This window comes from Entelurus aequoreus, linkage group LG08, assembly GCF_033978785.1.
Source record: "Entelurus aequoreus isolate RoL-2023_Sb linkage group LG08, RoL_Eaeq_v1.1, whole genome shotgun sequence".
NCBI lineage: Eukaryota > Metazoa > Chordata > Actinopteri > Syngnathiformes > Syngnathidae > Entelurus > Entelurus aequoreus.
Window position 1 is genome coordinate 15,038,878 of NC_084738.1, and position 19,095 is coordinate 15,057,972.

Consider the following 19,095-nt stretch of genomic DNA (forward strand, 5'->3'; position numbering starts at 1 on the left):
ATCACACAAGATAATCATCAGTGTATATACATTGAATTATTTACATTATTTACAATACGGGGTGTGGGATATGGAGGGGGCGGGGGTTAGGTTTGGTTGGTATCAACACTGCAGTCATCAACAATCAGCATCAACAATTGCATCATCAGAGAAATGGACATTGAAACAGTGTAGGACTGACTTGGTAGGATATGTTCAGCAAGTAGTGGACATAGAGAGAGAAAGAGATCAGAAAGTATAAGAAAAAGTGTCTACATTTGATTATTTACAACCCGAAGAGGTATTATGTGGAAGGGAGGGTGTTAGTTTAGGGTTGATGTTGCCTGGAGGTGTTCTTTTAGTGCGGTTTTGAAGGAGGATAGAGATGCCCTTTCTTTTACACCTGTTGGGAGTGCATTCCATATTGATGTGGCATAGAAAGAGAATGAGTTGAAGTATAATTATATCACTGAATACATTCGATATGACGTGAAAATAGGCAGCAAATTGATTGATTGATTGAAACTTTTATTAGTAGATTGCACAGTACAGTACATATTCCGTACAATTGACCACTAAATGGTAACACCCGAATAAGTTTTTCAACTTGTTTAAGTTGGGGTCCACGTAAATCAATTCATGGTCAAAGAGATTTTGAACGTACAGAAAATGCTTCAAAGTTCATTCGAGTTGGTTGCTGCTTTGGAAGAAGTTGTGGGGAAATCTTGCGAGCATGCTAATTGTTGGCACGGTAGCATTTCTGTTTGTACACACTCTCTGGTGTTTTTTCAAAAATGTACTAAAATGGAAAGAGATGAGGGAAAAAAATATATTTTTTGTTTTAATATGGTTTCTTTAGGAGGGCAAACATGACACAAACCTCCCTAATTGTTAGAAATCACACTGTTTATTTTAAACATGTTTCAGTGATTAGAGACTATTTGGCGAGCGCCGTTTTGTCCTACTAATTTTGGCGGTCCTTGAACTCACCCTAGTTTGTTTACACTTACACATTTCTCCGAAGACGTGTTTTATGCCACTCCTTTTTTGTCTCATTTTGTCTACCAAACTTTTAATGCTGTGCGTAAAGACACAAAGGTGAGCTTTGTTGGTTTTATTCACTTGTGTGGAGGGCTAATCAGGCATATTTGGTCACTGCATGACTGCAAGCTAATCGATGCTAACATGCTATTTAGGCTGTGTGTATACATCGCATCATTGTGCCTCGTTTGTAGCTATATTTGAGCTCATTTAATTTCATTTAAGTCCTCTTAATTTGATTTATATGTGCATGTCTCATAGTAGACAGCCTGCCGTTTCCTTTAACTTGGACACACACATCTATACATTTCTAAGCCAGTAATTTTGAGGAGTTATCTCACCCCCTCAGAAGCCTCCATTTTACTAATGATTTTTAATGTTGTAAAAATGTGTAGAATAAATATTACATATCAACATTTCTGTCAACAAATATTCGCGTCAGCCTGCGACACATAGTCATTTTGATAGTAGGCTACTATAGCTAATATAGACACTTAAATCATGTGTTGTCTTCATTATAACACTTTTAATTTTTTGCGGCTCCAGACAGATTTTTTTTTTTGTATTTTCGGTCCAATATGGCTCTTTCGACATTTTGGGTTGCCGACCCCTGGTATACACGTACATGTCCTGATGTAAAGTCACGACGGAACTACTGTAACACTTTCTGCACTTCAGTGTTTTCCTGCGAGGAGCTTTCAGGCTACATGTTAGTTAACATTCTAAGCCGGTGGCGGGCTGTGCGTTTCCCACCTAGGCCTTCAGTGATGTCCTACTTAGTCCGACTTACAAACCCCGTTTCCATATGAGTTGGGAAATTGTGTTAGATGTAAATATAAACGGAATACAATGATTTGCAAATCCTTTTCAACCCATATTCAATTGAATGCACTACAAAGACAAGATATTTGATGTTCAAACTCATAAACTTTGTTTTTTTTTTGCAAATAATAATTAACTTAGAATTTCATGGCTGCAACACGTGCCAAAGTAGTTGGGAAAGGGCATGTTCACCACTGTGTTACATGACCTTTCCTTTTAACAACACTCAGTAAACGTTTGGGAACTGAGGAGACACATTTTTTAAGCTTCTCAGGTGGAATTCTTTCCCATTCTTGCTTGATGTACAGCTTAAGTTGTTCAACAGTCCGGGGGTCTCCATTGTGGTATTTTAGGCTTCATAATGCGCCACACATTTTCAATGGGAGACAGGTCTGGACTACAGGCAGGCCAGTCTAGTACCTGCACTCTTTTACTATGAAGCCACGTTGATGTAACACGTGGCTTGGCATTGTCTCGCTGAAATAAGCAGGGGCGTCCATGGTAACGTTGCTTGGATGGCAACATATGTTGCTCCAAAACCTGTATGTACCTTTCAGCATTAATGGTGCCTTCACAGATGTGTAAGTTACCCATGCCTTGGGCACTAATACACCCCCATACCATCACAGATGCTGGCTTTTCAACTTTGCGCCTATAACAATCAGGGTGGTTATTTTCCTCTTTGGTCCGGAGGACACGACGTCCACAGTTTCCAAAAACAATTTGAAATGTGGACTCGTCAGACCACAGAACACTTTTCCACTTTGTATCAGTCCATCTTAGATGAGCTCAGGCCCAGCGAAGCCGACAGCGTTTCTGGGTGTTGTTGATAAACGGTTTTTGCTTTACATAGGAGAGTTTTAACTTGCACTTACAGATGTAGCGACCAACTGTAGTTACTGACAGTGGGTTTTTGAAGTGTTCCTGAGCCCATGTGGTGATATCCTTCACACACTGATGTCGCTTGTTGATGCAGTACAGCCTGAGAGATCGAAGGTCACAGGCTTAGCTGCTTACGTACAGTGATATCTCCAGATTCTCTGAACCTTTTGATGATATTACGGACCGTAAATGGTGAAATCCCTAAATTCCTTGCAATAGCTGGTTGAGAAAGGTTTTTCTTAAACTGTTCAACAATTTGCTCACGCATTTGTTGACAAAGTGGTGACCCTCGCCCCATCCTTGTTTGTGAATGACTGAGCATTTCATGGAATCTACTTTCATACCCAATCATGGCACCCACCTGTTCCCAATTTGCCTGTTCACCTGTGAGATGTTCCAAATAAGTGTTTGATGAGCATTCCTCAACTTTATCAGTATTTATTGCCACCTTTCCCAACTTCTTTGTCACGTGTTGCTGGCATCAAATTCTAAAGTTAATGATTAATTGCAACAAAAAAAAATGCTTATCAGTTTGAACATCAAATATGTTGTCTTTGTAGCATATTCAACTGAATATGGGTTGAAAATTATTTGCAAATCATTGTATTCCGTTTATGTAACATGTAACACAAAACTCATATGGAAACAGGGTTTGTAAATAAATACCTCTCAAAATACCATAATTTATGTCCTCACATGACCACGGCTTGTAAAATACTTTAGAGAAACCCACTTGCACACTACTGGGCATTGAATCAAGTCAATTTGTCACTAGTGTACAAAAAGGGCTATTTTTTGGCGCCTTTAAAAATCAATAAACCCGCATGGGACGTGGTGCTGTCAAAACAAAAATAATTGTAAAAAACATATTGAATGTGAAAAAATATATTTGAACTCGTAGTTGGTTGATTTGAGTGGAAGTGGCAGGCAAACCGTTATATCTGCCACCTAATCAACGTTTGTCTCTGCTACTTTGTTGGTTAAAAAAAGTGAGTACCGCTGATTTCTCCACTGGCCGGGTATGGCTCCGGTGCCACTTTCTGCTTTCATAAGTCACAACTTGTGATTGGACACTTGGGAGTGACAAGTGAGTATCCAATCACAGTCACGTTCAACGTAAGGCTACCGTCAACAACTCGTGATCTGATCGCAACTGTCTGTGAACTGAACGTCCTCCATCCGTTAAACTGCACAGTTGGGTCAGAAGGCAACAAGCGAGCTGAATTCTGATTGGATAAAAGCTCTAACTTAAAAGAGCAACACTGGAGCCTAATATGACATGAAGAGAATATGACGAATACTCTTATATATTTATGGAAAGTCAATTAAAAATACAATTAACTTTTATTAATCAATGATTTATGTTAGGCCAGCAGAGAAGACCACTGTGCTAAGCTAACGTCAAAATAGTCCAATCAACCTGGATTCTCAGAAGTTCTTTTCATTCCGGATATTCTGTTACCAAAATGCCCACTTTTTTTTTTTTTACTACTTCCACATTTCAGCATTCGTTCTACATTTCAGCACATTTCTAAAGCATTTTAGTTCCGGACGAGTTTTTTAGTTGATGGTCACATCAACGTCACAACCTGACATTGAATAAATGTCGTCAAAAGCATGTTGTTTTTGTTGTATTTGTGTTGTAGAATATTGGTTGGGAAATGACCAAATTTCAATGGTCAAATCAACGTCAGAACCCAACGTTGAATTCTCTAAAGGCTTAGTTGGCCACATGCGTGGACAGCACCTTTTAGCTCTTATTTCCAAAATTGTGTACGCTACTGAATTGGGGTCTTATGGCCGCTTATGTGGACACTTATACTGCCATCTGGTGGTGTCAGAAGAGTATAACATACAATGGAATTTGGAAAAAAAAAAGTGTAAAAATAAGAATTAGCATGTCACTAAACATGAAGTACACCAGGGGTGTCCAAAGTGCGGCCCGGGGGCCATTTGCGGCCCGCAGCTAATTGTTTACCGGCCCGCCACACATTCTGCAAAAATTGCAAAATTGACAGTATTGCAAAAATTAAAAAAAAACATTTAAAAAAGTGAAATGAGGTGAAATCTAACGAGAAAAAGTTGCAATGTTGACACAAAATCTGCCATGCAGGCTGTTTTTTATTCTTTTGTCTTTCTTTATTTTTATTTTTTTAGCCATTGCTCCAAAAAAAAAAAAGACAAAAAAATCTATGTTATAATGAATTATTGACCTATTCATGGCTCCAATAACTTCAAAAATGTCACTTTAAAATGTTTTATGTGGAAAAAATATTGCATCTATTGTGTGGTTGCCATATAAAAACATCAAAGTTTTCTTTGACAAAAGAGTATAAAAACAAACAAAATAACAGTTCATACGTAAAATCGACAGATATATCCGAAGTTGATCTCGTAACTTAATTGTTGAAAGTAAAAAAAAACTAATAAAAATGTATCACTTTATGAGTGGGGGACCTTTTGGATCCCAAATATATTTAGTGGGATTTTATTAATATTTTCACTGATCTCTCAAAAATATTAAAGAATTAAAATCAATGGTGTCCTGCATTATTGATCTTTTAGAGCTCTAATTACTAAATACTGCATATTTCCAGTTTTGCTATAAAAAAACAAAGTTGTCTTTGACAGAAAAGCCATAAAACCTTTTTTTTTTTTTTTTTTACTTTCCATCAACCTGAAGTTGATATAGAGATTTACTGTAAGCGTTAAATAAAAAATAATAATAATAATTTGACTTATTTTTAACGTCTTAATGACTGAGACCCTTTATGGTCCCCGGGAGCCCTAAAGGTAAAAAAAAAAAAATCCATATATTTTGTTTTGGTTTGAAAATGAAAAATATCAAAATGGCCCCGGCATGCTTGGCCCTCAGTGGAAAAAGTTTGGACACCCCTGAAGTACACGTTTGTTACTTATGGACTAAGTACATCATATCAAAAGATGATTCTTAATTTTTATTGTAATTAGGGTCCAATAAGTCCAAATAGCAAAGAGAAATTAAAAAAAGCATGTAAAAAAACAGCTTGGGCCTTAAGAGGTTTTAAACGTCGTCAAAATGCATGTTTGAGTAGCTCAACGTCAGGACCTAATTCAACAAGTTTTCAACGTTGTGCTCGGCAAAATTAATTGAGAGACAATCATTTGCCTCACAAGAAAGAGAAAGGACAGGGAGATTGGTCGAAACGTGCACAAAAATCGCTCGAAAAGCATTACAGAACTCGTTGAGAGAATTCCGGGGTCTCGATTGATTCTTTGATTGATTACATGATTTGTTAAAAGTGAGTCCCAATACTTAAGCCGCCAAACAAATAGATAAATTGATTTTAAAACACAATCAATCAGAAAAAAACGATTAAAGAGGAATGTATTTGAGATGTTTTCTGCCGTTTTTCGTGACTCTAGGTGGCGCTGATGGTCGCCGCCGAATTCTGGGAACAGGGAGATCTGGAGAGATCGGTTTTGGACCAGCAACCAATTGTAAATATACACATTTACATAATTTAGTGTCTTTTTGTTTGCTGAGTATCAACTAAAAAGTGTGTCGTTGTTTTTTTAGCCCATGATGGACAGAAACTGTGCCGAGCAGCTACCCAAGATGCAGTGCGGTTTCATCGACTTTGTGTGCGCGTTTGTGTACAAGGTAATGTCCTCCTCTGGCTTTTCGGAAATGTGCAGACCTGTCAAAACAACTGGAGAATGTCCAAGTGAAAGTTGATAGATCGCAGGAATGTTCCCTCGCCATACGTCACAAAAAGGCTTTTTGGACAAGAGCGAGCGTGTGAGTGCGACTCGCCTCAACTTGTGCTCCTTGTTCTTTTGCCCTCCAAGGAGTTCTCCAGGTTCCACAAGGAGATCCAGCCCATGTTTGACGGCCTCAACAACAACCGCTCGCACTGGAACGAGCTGGCCGAGGTGTACAACGCCAAGATGAAAGCCATCGAGGACGAGAAGAAGAAACTGGAGGAGGAAGAAGCCAGGAAAGGTAACAAAGTAGACGGAAAGTTCAAAGAAATGGTCTTTTTATCGAAATACATTTTAAATATTACAACAACCAAAAACGCACAATGTTATGAAACATTTTTTTGTTAGCTTGTAGTTGCTCCCAATTGAAAACACAGAATCATGCGATTTCTTCCAGCCAATCAACAAAGCAAAAATACTGATGACATTTATTAAGTCTGAAGGAATACTACGGCCACATTTCATTTTGTTCAGAGAATAAAGTTATGGTTTTATGCAGAAAAGGGTGTGATATCATTCAGAAGAAGAAAAAAAAATGTCAGATATAAAATTACTGTTAAAAACATTTTCAAATGAATAAACTGGTACTATTAGATCAGTGATTCTCAAACTGTGGTAGTGGTACGCGGGCTTCATCTAGTGGTACGCCAAATAATCCCTTAATGAAATTTTCAAACACAGTGTTACTGTTCAAACTGTTAATGTTACAGTAGCCAAAAATATTATATATACTTTTTAAATAAAACCTCCTTGTTTTTAATGAATACTTAGGCCTATTATGCTACTGTATTTTAGTGTTGGTCATTATGGTGGTACTTGGAGAGACAAGTTCGATAGTCACTGCATTAGATGAAAAGACAATCATTTCAGACCACAGTCCAAATTTTATAAGAAAAAATTGCAATGTTAGGAAAAAATGTACTGAGAATATACTGTCAGCTTGTAATATTGCAAGAAAAACAGCCCATAATTTCACCAAAGAAACTTCAAGAAATAAATTTGGGACACTACGAGAAAAAAGTCAGTTGTTTTCCAAGAACAAATGTGTTCTAAAAGGGGTGGGGGACCGTTAATTGCAAGGAAAAATATTGTCATATTGGAAGAAAAACAGCACATAATTTTCCCACAAGAAAATAAAGAGAAAGTTGTGACTTTTCGAGAAAAAGGTTGTTTTTTTAAGAACAAACGTGTTGTATAATGGGGTAAAAATCCTCATGATTAAAAGGAAAATGTTGCAATTGTACTAAAGTTGTAATATTGCAAGAAAAACGGCACATCCTTTTTTTTTTTAACAAAAATGTTGTAATTTAATTAAATCAAAGTGACATTACATTAAGAAAAAAACATCATGATTAAAAGGAAAAATGTTGCAATTGTATGAAAATAAAGTTATAATATTGCAAAAAAAAAACTGCACATAATTTTCCCACAAAGAATAAAGATAAAGTTGCGACTTTATGGGGGGAAAAGTTAGATTTTGTCAAGAACAAATGTGTTGCATAATGGGGAAAAAATCCTCATGATTAAAAGGAAAAATGTTGTAACTGTATTAAAATAAAGAAAAACAGCACATCATTTTACCACAAAAAAAGGTCCTGATTTATTGAAATAAAGGTGACATTACGAGAAAAAAGTCGGGATAAAAAAAAAAAAAGTATTGTAATATAACAACAAATGTTGCAATTGTACGAAAAAAAAGTTGTAATATTGCAAGAAAAACGTCACATAATTTTCCCATAAAGATGTTCTAATTACATGAGATAAAGTTGTGACATTACGACAAAAGAGTCGTAGTTTTTCAAGAATACATGTGTTAAATTATCAGGAGGGAAAAATCCTTGCTAAGAGGAAACATTTTACAATTGTACAAGAACACATTTCAGGGGATCAAATCATAATATTGCAGGAAATCGCAGTTTTTACGAGAGTAAACTTACATGAAAAAAGCAAATAATTATACAAAACATCATTACCAATTTTACGAGAAAAAGGTTAACATAAATATATATTTGTAATATTAAAAAAATATATTTACAAGACTGAGGCTAATTACATGAAACAAGTTGAAATCATGAAGTCGTAATAACATCTGGGGGAAAGTTATATTCTCACGACAAAGCATTTGTAATATTGTGTGAAAAAGTCATAATTTAACATTAATAAACTTGTCATATTATGAGAAAAAGGCTTGGCACAAATGAGAAGAAGAAAAGTGAAGGAAACGTTTGTAAATACAAGAGAAAAGTTGTCATTTCCCGATTGTGATAGTAGTCATGTAACCGTATGAGAATAAAATTGCGACATAATGAGTTAAAAAAGGAAAGAAGATTGTACTCCGACAAGAGAAAAATGCAAACTTTCACTTGAAGTTTTTGGGGGACATCTAACCAAACATGAGCAAAATAAAATGCAAAAATAGCACAGAAAATACGTACACTGCAAAAACTGAAATCTAAATAAGATGAAATATCTCAAATAAGGGTGATATTTGCTTATTTTTTGTCTGATAAGATATTTCTTCTCACTAAGCAGATTTTATGTTAGTGTTTTACTTGTTTTAAGGGTTTTGGTCCTAAATGATCTCAGCTTGTTGCTGAGATTTTATGACCTCTATTGAGTAAAACATGCTTGAAACTAGAATATCAACTGTTGCAAAGCCGTGTCATCAACACTCACAAGTATGAAACTACTTTTTTAAAGTAATAATTTCTTATTTCAAGCATGAAAAAAAAAAATCATGACTTTGACACAATTGTGTCTCATAATAAAACAGATGACTTTGCTATTTTATTTTTTAAGGTATTTTTGGGTTCATTGAGGTTAGCTGATTAGGGACCGAATGTCCCTTTGGACATTCATTGTAAGGTTTTATTATTTCTTTATTATTATTATTAAACCGCCGCCTCTTTGAGCTGTAATTTGACCCCCTTAACATGCTTCAAAACTCACCATATTTGACACACACATCAGTACTGGCGAAAATTGCGATCTAATGAAAAAACCTAAGCCCAAAACTCAAAATTGCGCTCTAGCGCCCCCTAGGAAGAAAACACAGACAAAACTGCCTCGAACTCCCAGTACGAATGTCGTAGAGACATGAAACAAAAACCTCTATGTAGGTCTCAATTAGACATACATTTCATTCACTGACAACCCCCCAGCAAAAATCAACAGGACGTTTGCAATTCCCCCTTCAAAACAAAAGTTTAGTTTATTGTTATACCGCCGCCTCTTTGAGTTGTAATTTCACCCCCTTAACATGCTTCAAAACACACCAAACTGGACACACACATCAGGACTGGTGAAAATTGCGATCTAATCAAAAAAACCTAAGCCCAAAACTCAAAATTGCGCTCTAGCGCCCCCTAGGAAGAAAACACAGACAAAACTGCCTGTAACTTCGAGTAGGAATGTCGTAGAGACATGAAACAAAAACCTCTATGTAGGTCTCACTTAGACCTACATTTCATTCACTGACAACCCCCCAGCAAAAATCAACAGGACGTTTGCAATTCCCCCTTCAAAACAAAAGTTTAGTTTATTGTTATACCGCCGTCTCTTTGAGCTGTAATTTGACCCCCTTAACATGCTTCAAAACTCACCAAACGGGACACACACATCAGGACTGGCGAAAATTGCGATCTAATCAAAAAACCTAAGCCCAAAACTCAAAATTGCGCCCTAGCGCCCTCTAGGAAGAAAACACAGACAAAACTGTGTCTAACTCCCAGTACGAATGTCGTAGAGACATGAAACAAAAACCTCTATGTAGGTCTCACTTAGACCTACATTTCATTCACTGACAACCCCCAGCAAAAATCAACAGGAAGTTTGCAATTCCCCCTTCAAAACAAAAGTTTAGTTTATTGTTATACCGCCGCCTCTTTGAGCTGTAATTTGACCCCCTTAACATGCTTCAAAACTCACCAAACTGGACACACACATCAGGACTGGCGAAAATTGCGATCTAATCAAAAAACCTAAGCCCAAAACTCAAAATTGCGCTCTAGCGCCCCCTAGGTAGAAAACACAGACAAAACTGCCTCTAACTCCCAGTACGAATGTCGTAGAGACATGAAACAAAAACCTCTATGTAGGTCTCACTTAGACCTACATTTCATTCACTGACAACCCCCAGCAAAAATCAACAGGACGTTTGCAATTCCCCCTTCAAAACAAAAGTTTAGTTTATTGTTATACCGCCGTCTCTTTGAGCTGTAATTTGACCCCCTTAACATGCTTCAAAACTCACCAAACTGGACACACACATCAGGACTGGCGAAAATTGCGATCTAATCAAAAAACCTAAGCCCAAAACTCAAAATTGCGCCCTAGCGCCCTCTAGGAAGAAAACACAGACAAAACTGTGTCTAACTCCCAGTACGAATGTCGTAGAGACATGAAACAAAAACCTCTATGTAGGTCTCACTTAGACCTACATTTCATTCACTGACAACCCCCCAGCAAAAATCAACAGGAAGTTTGCAATTCCCCCTTCAAAACAAAGTTTAGTTTATTGTTATACCGCCGCCTCTTTGAGCTGTAATTTGACCCCCTTAACATGCTTCAAAACTCACCATATTTGACACACACATCAGGACTGGCGAAAATTGCGATCTAATAAAAAAACCTAGCCCCAAAACTCAAAATTGCGCTCTAGCGCCCCCTAGGAAGAAAACACAGACAAAACTGCCTCTAACTCCCAGTACGAATGTCGTAGAGACATGAAACAAAAACCTCTATGTAGGTCTCACTTAGACCTACATTTCATTCACTGACAACCCCCCAGAAAAAATCAACAGGAAGTTTGCAATTCCCCCTTCAAAACAAAAGTTTAGTTTATTGTTATACCGCCGCCTCTTTGAGCTGTAATTTGACCCCCTTAACATGCTTCAAAACACACCAAACTGGACACACACATCAGGGCTGGCGAAAATTGTGATCTAATCAAAAAACCTAAGCCCAAAACTCAAAATTGCGCTCTAGTGCCCTCTAGGAAGAAAACACAGACAAAACTGCCTCTAACTCCCAGTACGAATGTCGTAGAGACATGAAACAAAAACCTCTATGTAGGTCTCACTTAGACCTACATTTCATTTACTGACAACCCCCAGCAAAAATCAACAGGAAGTTTGCAATTCCCCCTTCAAAACAAAAGTTTAGTTTATTGTTATACCGCCGCCTCTTTGAGCTGTAATTTGACCCCCTTAACATGCTTATAAAGTCACCAAACTGGACACACACATCAGGACTGGCGAAAATTGCGATCTAATCAAAAAACCTAAGCCCAAAACTCAAAATTGCGCTCTAGCGCCCCCTAGGAAGAAAACACAGACAAAACTGCCTGTAACTTCGAGTAGGAATGTCGTAGAGATATGAAACAAAAACCTCTATGTAGGTCTCACTTAGACCTACATTTCATTCACTGACAACCCCCCAGCAAAAATCAACAGGAAGTTTGCAATTCCCCCTTCAAAACGAAAGTTTAGTTTATTGTTATACCGCCGCCTCTTTGAGCTGTAATTTGACCCCCTTAACATGCTTCAAAACTCACCAAACTGGACACACACATCAGGACTGGCAAAAATTGCGATCTAATCAAAAAACCTAAGCCCAAAACTCAAAATTGCGCTCTAGCGCCCCCTAGGAAGAAAACACAGACAAAACTGCCTATAACTTCGAGTAGGAATGTCGTAGAGCCATGAAACAAAAACCTCTATGTAGGTCTCACTTAGACCTACATTTCATTCACTGACAACCCCCAGCAAAAATCAACAGGAAGTTTGCAATTCCCCCTTCAAAACAAAAGTTGGGTAAAACAGTCACTTTTTTTCAAACATTATCTCCTCTGAAATTGTATTTGAAAAGTCAACATGAGCCAACAATCGTATCGATTGAAGGACTTTTATGGCAGATAAACAATTAAAGATGGATTGTTGCTTCCTTGTTTTACAGCGGGCGGCGGCGAAGGGAAGTCAAAAACGTGCGTCGTCTGCTAACTTCCTCCTCCTGGCGCTTGGATATGAACTGTTGAGCCTCCTGCTTGGATCTATAGAGCTTCCTGGTTTAGGTCCAGTCCAACCTAGACCACTTTTAGTCTCCTAGGCCTGCCTGAGGACGGAATAATCGCACACGACGAAGAACAATGTGGGAATTCTTGAAGACATGTTGGACGATGGAATGTTTCCACTTCTTCAGACCTGATCCACGGACGCTAAGCCCCGCCCACAACTCCTCATGTCATGTTGCTAGGCAGTTAGCGCATCGTCTAGTTTCACTTAGCTGCTGCTGTTTGAGCAGCGCCCAATGGATGCAGGCTGCGGTCATTATGCAAAACCAGTGAAGTTGGCACGTTGTGTAAATCGTAAATAAAAAACACAATACAATTATTTGCAAATCCTTTTCAAATTATATTCAATTGAATAGACTGCAAAGACAAGATATTTAATGTTCCAACTGAGAAACTTTATTTATTTTTGCAAATAATCATTAACTTAGAATTTAATGGCAGCAACACATTGCAAAAAAGTTGGCACAGGGGAATGTTTACCACTGTGTTACATGGCCTTTCCTTTTAACAACACTCAGTAAACATTTGGGAACTGAGGAGACACATTTTTTAAGCTTCTCAGGTGGAATTCTTTCCCATTCTTGCTTGATGTACAGCTTAAGTTGTTCAACAGTCCGGGGGTCTCCGTTGTGGTATTTTAGGCTTCATAATGCGCCACACATTTTCAATGGGAGACAGGTCTGGACTACAGGCAGGCCAGTCTAGTACCCGCACTCTTTTACTATGAAGCCACGCTGTTGTAACACGTGGCCTGGCATTGTCTTGCTGAAATAAGCAGGGGCGTCCATGATAACGTGGCTTGGATGGCAACATATGTTGCTCCAAAACCTGTATGTACCTTTCAGCATTAATGGCGCCTTCACAGATGTGTAAGTTACCCATGTCTTGGGCACTAATACACCCCCATACCATCACAGATGCTGGCTTTTACACTTTACGCCTATAACAACCCGGATGGTTCTTTTCCTCTTTGTTCCTGAGGACACGACGTCCACAGTTTCCAAAAACAATTTGAAATGTGGACTCGTCAGACCACAGAACACTTTTCCACTTTGCATCAGTCCATCTTAGATGGCATTTCTGGGTGTTGTTGATAAATGGCTTTGCTTTGCATAGTAGAGTTTTAAAATGACTGAGCATTTCATGATTTTATACCCAATCATTGCACCCAACTGTTCCCAATCAGCCTGTTCACCTGCGGGATGTTCCAAATAAGTGTTTGATGAGCATTCCTCAACTTTCTCAGTCTTTTTTGCCACTTGTGCGAGCTTTTTTGGAACATGCTGCAGGCATCAAATTCCAAATGAGCTAATATTTGCAAAAAATAACAACGTTTTCCAGTTCGAAGGTTAAGTATCTTGTCTTTGCAGTCTATTCAATTGAATATATGTTGAAAAGGATTTGCAAATCATTGTATTCTGTTTTTATTTACCATTTACACAACGTGCCAACTTCACTGGTTGTGGGTTTTGTAATAAAAATCGGAAATTTACAAGTACATCTTATAAGAGAAAAGTCAGAATTGTGTCTAAAAAAAAAAGTGTAACTTTATGGAGGTACAGCAAATCTAATTTCTTGAACTAGAGTGGTGATTTTACACAACTGAAACCCGTAATCTTACAAAAATACCTTTGGAAGGTTACGAGAAAAAACCATAATTTGTAAAACAAACGTAAAAGTGGCATAGAAAAACCAAAAAAGTCGAAAATTAATTTATAATATCTTTAGAAAACCCTTTTTGTTTTACGGCAACAAATTTGTCATTTTTTGAGTCGTATTTTTTCGATTATAAACGACGTTGCTGTGCGAGAAAAAGGACATTTGGAAAACCACGAGACAAAACTTGTAAATTTGTGAGCTTGATACGAACTACAGGGAAACTTTTTTGAACTTTTCTCTACAAAAAATCAGAATATTCTAAAAAAATTATGAGGACTAAAAATATTTTGAGGTATTTTACGAGAATAAAACAAAAGCAGCTTTACGAGATAATCGTAAATTACTTGAAGTGTCATGATTCAATGACAAAAAGTTGTAATATAATATATAATAATACATACAACATTTTTAGAGACAGAAAAGTGGACTATTTTGTAACATTATGGAGAAATGTGTAATATTTGGAGAAACTTGACGAGATAAATGAGCAGAAATGTGTCATCATTTTACGAGATTTTCCAGAAAAAAGTCCTAATTTGGGGTTAATCAGTTGAAGAAACATTCCAAGAGTTGAGGCTAACAATGTATGAGAGCACGTTTGCTTGAGTAGGAAAGCTTTCATTATCAATCTACTGTATAAACACATCGATTGGGCCAAAGTCCTCCTTCATGTGGCGCAAAGCTGAACTGTTTTACCCTCTTTTTTTTCTTTTTTAGTAACAAGCCTCCTCTTTCAAAACATGAGCGATCAATCAAAGGTCCTTAATCCTATCAGGGCAGCTTTACAGCTACCTGGAAACATCGCTCCCTCCCAGCTTGAGGAGCCAAAAAAGTGCACCCGGGCCATCATTTCATAACCCGTTGAAATGACCTCATCGAGTGTGCGTGTCAGAGATGTATGTAAGAAGCAAATAAACGGGGAGTTCACCGTGATCACTTTTGTTTTTGTGTCACCATGTCAAGGTTAGGCAAGGAGCGAACCCAAGCAACCCGCCGCAAGGCTTAGTGGCAACAAGCGCTCCTTCTTAGTCACATATCGTGCAAGGATCTCTCAGGCCCAAAGCTGGATGAGCCTGCAGGAAAGAGGATAAGCGGATTGCTTCTGATCCAACCCCCCCCCCCCCCCCCCTTCCCCGACTCAACTGTGTCTGGATCTGCTTGACATCCCCACGCGCTCTGCCGCGTCTTCAAGCTGTCGTTGTGCGCCTCCATTCACCGAATACTCTAATTCTTACAAGGAACTATTTTGTTGGTCTTTTTTTTTTTAAATGCAATTTTAGGAGTGGTAATATTACAGGAAAAATAGCGCGATATTTTACCACAAAAATGTCCTAATTTCTAGAAGAAAAGTTGGAAAAATACGAGAAAAGAGTCTGAATTTTTCAAAAATAAATTGTCATATAATAAGGCAAAGCAATTATTTTAATGGGGAAATGCTGCAAAATTATACAACAATAAAATTGTTACATTGCCAAAAAAAAACCAGCATGTATTTTAAACAAAAATGTCCTAATTTCAGTAAATAAAGTTGTAATAATATCACAAATATTTGTAATTTTTTTTTAAATAGATGTGTTGTACTAAAAGGAAAAAAAACTTTTTTTGAATGAAAATATGTTGCAATTGAACAAGATAAAAATTGTAATTTGCAAGAAAATAGCACTTGATTTTAACGCAAAAATGTGCTAATTTCAAGAAGAAAAGTTGGAAAAATACGAGAGAAAAGTCGGAAATGTTTTAAAAATAAATCGTCATATGAGGGAAAACGATTTTGCTGCAAAATTATACAACAATAAAAGTGTTACATTGCAAGAAAAAACAGCATGTATTTTAAACAAAAATGTCCTAATTTCAGTAAATAAAGTTGTAATAATATCACAAATATTTGTAATTTTTTTTAAATAGATGTGTTGTACTAAAAGGAAAAAAACTTTTTTTAATGAAAATATGTTGCAATTGAACAAGATAAAAATTGTAATTTGCAAGAAAAATAGCACTTGATTTTAACGCAAAAATGTGCTAATTTCAAGAAGAAAAGTTGGAAAAATACGAGAGAAAAGTCGGAAATGTTTTAAAAATAAATCGTCATATGAGGGAAAACGATTTTGCTGCAAAATTATACAACAATAAAGTTGTTACATTGCAAGAAAAAACAGCATTTATTTTAGAAACAAAAATGTCCTAATTTCAGTAAATAAAGTTGTGATAATATCACAAACATTTGTAATTTTTTGAAAATAGATGCGCTGTACTAAAAGGGAAAACACATTTTTTAAATGAAAAAATATTGCAATTAAACAAGATAAAAATAGTAATATTGCAAGAAAAATAGCACTTGATTTTAACACAAAAATGTCCTAATTTATGCTAAAATGCTAAAAGGGAAAAAAAAAAATTTTAATGATAAAATGTTGCAACTGAACAAGATAAAAATAGTGATAATGCAAGAAAAATAGCACTTGATTTTAACACAAAAATGTCCTAATTTCTGGAAGAAAATTTGGAAAATTACGACCAAAAAGTCGGAAATTAAAAAAAATGAATCCTCATATTATGAGGCAAGACAATTATTTTAATGGGGAAATGCTGCAAAATTATACAACAATAAAATTGTTACATTGCAATAAAAAAACAGCATGTATTTTAAACAAAAATGTCCTAATTTCAGTAGATAAAGTTGTAATATCACAAACGTTTAACATTTTTTGTAAATAGATGCATTTTACTAAAAGGGAAAAAAAATAAAATTTAATGATAGAATGTTGCAACTAAACAAGATAAAAAATAGTGATAATGCAAGAAAAATAGCACTTGATTTTAACACAAAAATGTCCTAATTTCTGGAAGAAAATTTGGAAAAATACGACCAAAAAGTCGGAAATTTAAAAAAATGTATTCTCATATTATGAGGCAAGACAATTATTTTAATGGGGAAATGCTGCAAAATTATACAACAATAAAATTGTTACATTGCAATAAAAAAACAGCCTGTATTTTAAACAAAAATGTCCTAATTTCAGTAAATAAAGTTGTAATATCACAAACGTTTAACATTTTTTGTAAATAGATGCGTTTTTCTAAAAGGGAAAAAAATAATTTTTTAATGAAAAAATGTTGCAACTGAACAAAATAAAAATAGTGATAATGCAAGAAAAATAGCACTTGATTTTAACACAAAAATGTCCTAGGTTCTGGAAGAAAATTTGTAAAAATACGACCAAAAAGTCGGAAATTTAAAAAAATGTATTCTCATATTATGAGGCAAGACAATTATTTTAATGGGGAAATGCTGCAAAATTATACAACAATCAAATTGTTACATTGCAATAAAAAAACAGCATGTATTTTAAACAAAAATGTCCTAATTTCAGTAAATAAAATTGTAATATCACAAACGTTTAACATTTTTTGAAAATAGATGCGCTGTACTAAAAGAAAAAAAACTTTTTTTAATGAAAATATGTTGCAATTGAACAAGATAACAATTTTAATATTGCAAGAAAAATAGCACTTGATTTTTACACAAAAATGTGCTAATTTCAAGGAGAAAAGTTGGAAAATACGAGAGAAAAGTCGGAATTAAAAAAAAAATAAATTGTCATATTATGAGGGAAAACAAATTTGCTGCAAAATTATACAACAATAAAATTGTTACATTGCAAGAAAAAACAGCATGTATTTTAAACAAAAAAATTCTAAATTTCAGTAAATAAAGTTGTAATAATATCACAAACATTTGTAATTTTTTTTTTAAATAGATGCGCTGTACTAAACCGGAAAACACATTTTTAAATGAAAAAATATTGCAATTAAACAAGATAAAAATTGTAATATTGCAAGAAAAATAGCACTTGATTTTAACACAAACATGTCCTAATTTCAAGAAGAAAAGTTGGAAAAATACGAGAAAAAAGTCTGAATTTTTCAAAGAACAAGATAAAAATTGTAATATTGCAAGAAAAGGAGCACTTGATTTTAACACAAAAATTTCCTAATTTCAAGAAGAAAAGTTGGAAAAATACGAGAAAAAAGTCCGATATTTTTAAAAATAAATTGTCATATTATGAGGCAAAACAATTATTTTAATGGGGCAATGCTGCAAAATTATACAACAACTAGATTAGGCAATTCCTGAAGGAATTGCGTGTGAATGCTGACGTTGAACTGAAATCCTAGAATTTTTTTTACGATTGTTGAAGCACACAATTCCCAAAGAGGCTGAATATTTTTGAAGTTGGAACAGTTTGAATCAGATGAAAAATGTGGGAGTTGCGGAACTTGAAGAATGTCCCATTTCAGGAAAAGCGGGAATTTTTTGGAAAATGGTATAAAGCGTGAATGGTCTGAATGAGTTGAAATGGTTGGTGCTGGATTTTTTCAAATCGGTCGAGAAATGTTGAAGAAGTAACATTTTTAATTGAGAAATGGTATTAAGGAAATCCTGGAATTTCGGGAAAAGAGGGGACTATTTTTGAAAATGGTAATAAGCTTGAATGGTCTGAATGAGTTGAAATGGTTGGTGTTGGAATTCTTCAAATCGGTTGAGAAATGTTGAAGTAGTAACATTTTTAATTGAGGAATGGTATTAAGGAATTCCTGGAAATTCGGGAAAAGTGGGAAATTTTCCAGTTCGAAAAACAACTTTGTTTTTTTTGTCCTGATTAAGAGGATTGTGGAACGGTTGAAGTGGGTTGAAAAATGTGGAAGGAGTAGTCGCCAGAAAAAAGGGTCAAAAAAGGGTTTGAAAAAACGGGAATTCTTGGAATTTTTTTTACTTGGAAAAATGATAGTTTGAATGTCCAGGATGAGTGGAATATGTTGAAGGTGGAATGGTTTTAATCGGTTGAAAAATGTGGAAATGGTGGAAGTTTGAAAAATGGCCAATTTATTTTGAATGG

The 19,095-nt window shown here is 35.8% G+C and overlaps 1 protein-coding gene across 1 annotated transcript in view; it reads left to right on the forward strand.

The window, feature by feature from the left end:
- Positions 1 to 15,130, forward strand: part of pde6c (phosphodiesterase 6C, cGMP-specific, cone, alpha prime) — a 35,343-nt gene extending 20,213 nt beyond the window's left edge. The window contains exons 19-22 of the mRNA XM_062055659.1: positions 6,130 to 6,204; positions 6,284 to 6,367; positions 6,556 to 6,709; positions 12,424 to 15,130. Of these exons, the coding sequence (XP_061911643.1) occupies positions 6,130 to 6,204; positions 6,284 to 6,367; positions 6,556 to 6,709; positions 12,424 to 12,467 (357 nt within the window). The 3' untranslated portion in view covers positions 12,468 to 15,130. The remainder of the gene's footprint in view (positions 1 to 6,129; positions 6,205 to 6,283; positions 6,368 to 6,555; positions 6,710 to 12,423) is intronic.
- Positions 15,131 to 19,095: the final 3,965 nt, after the last annotated feature.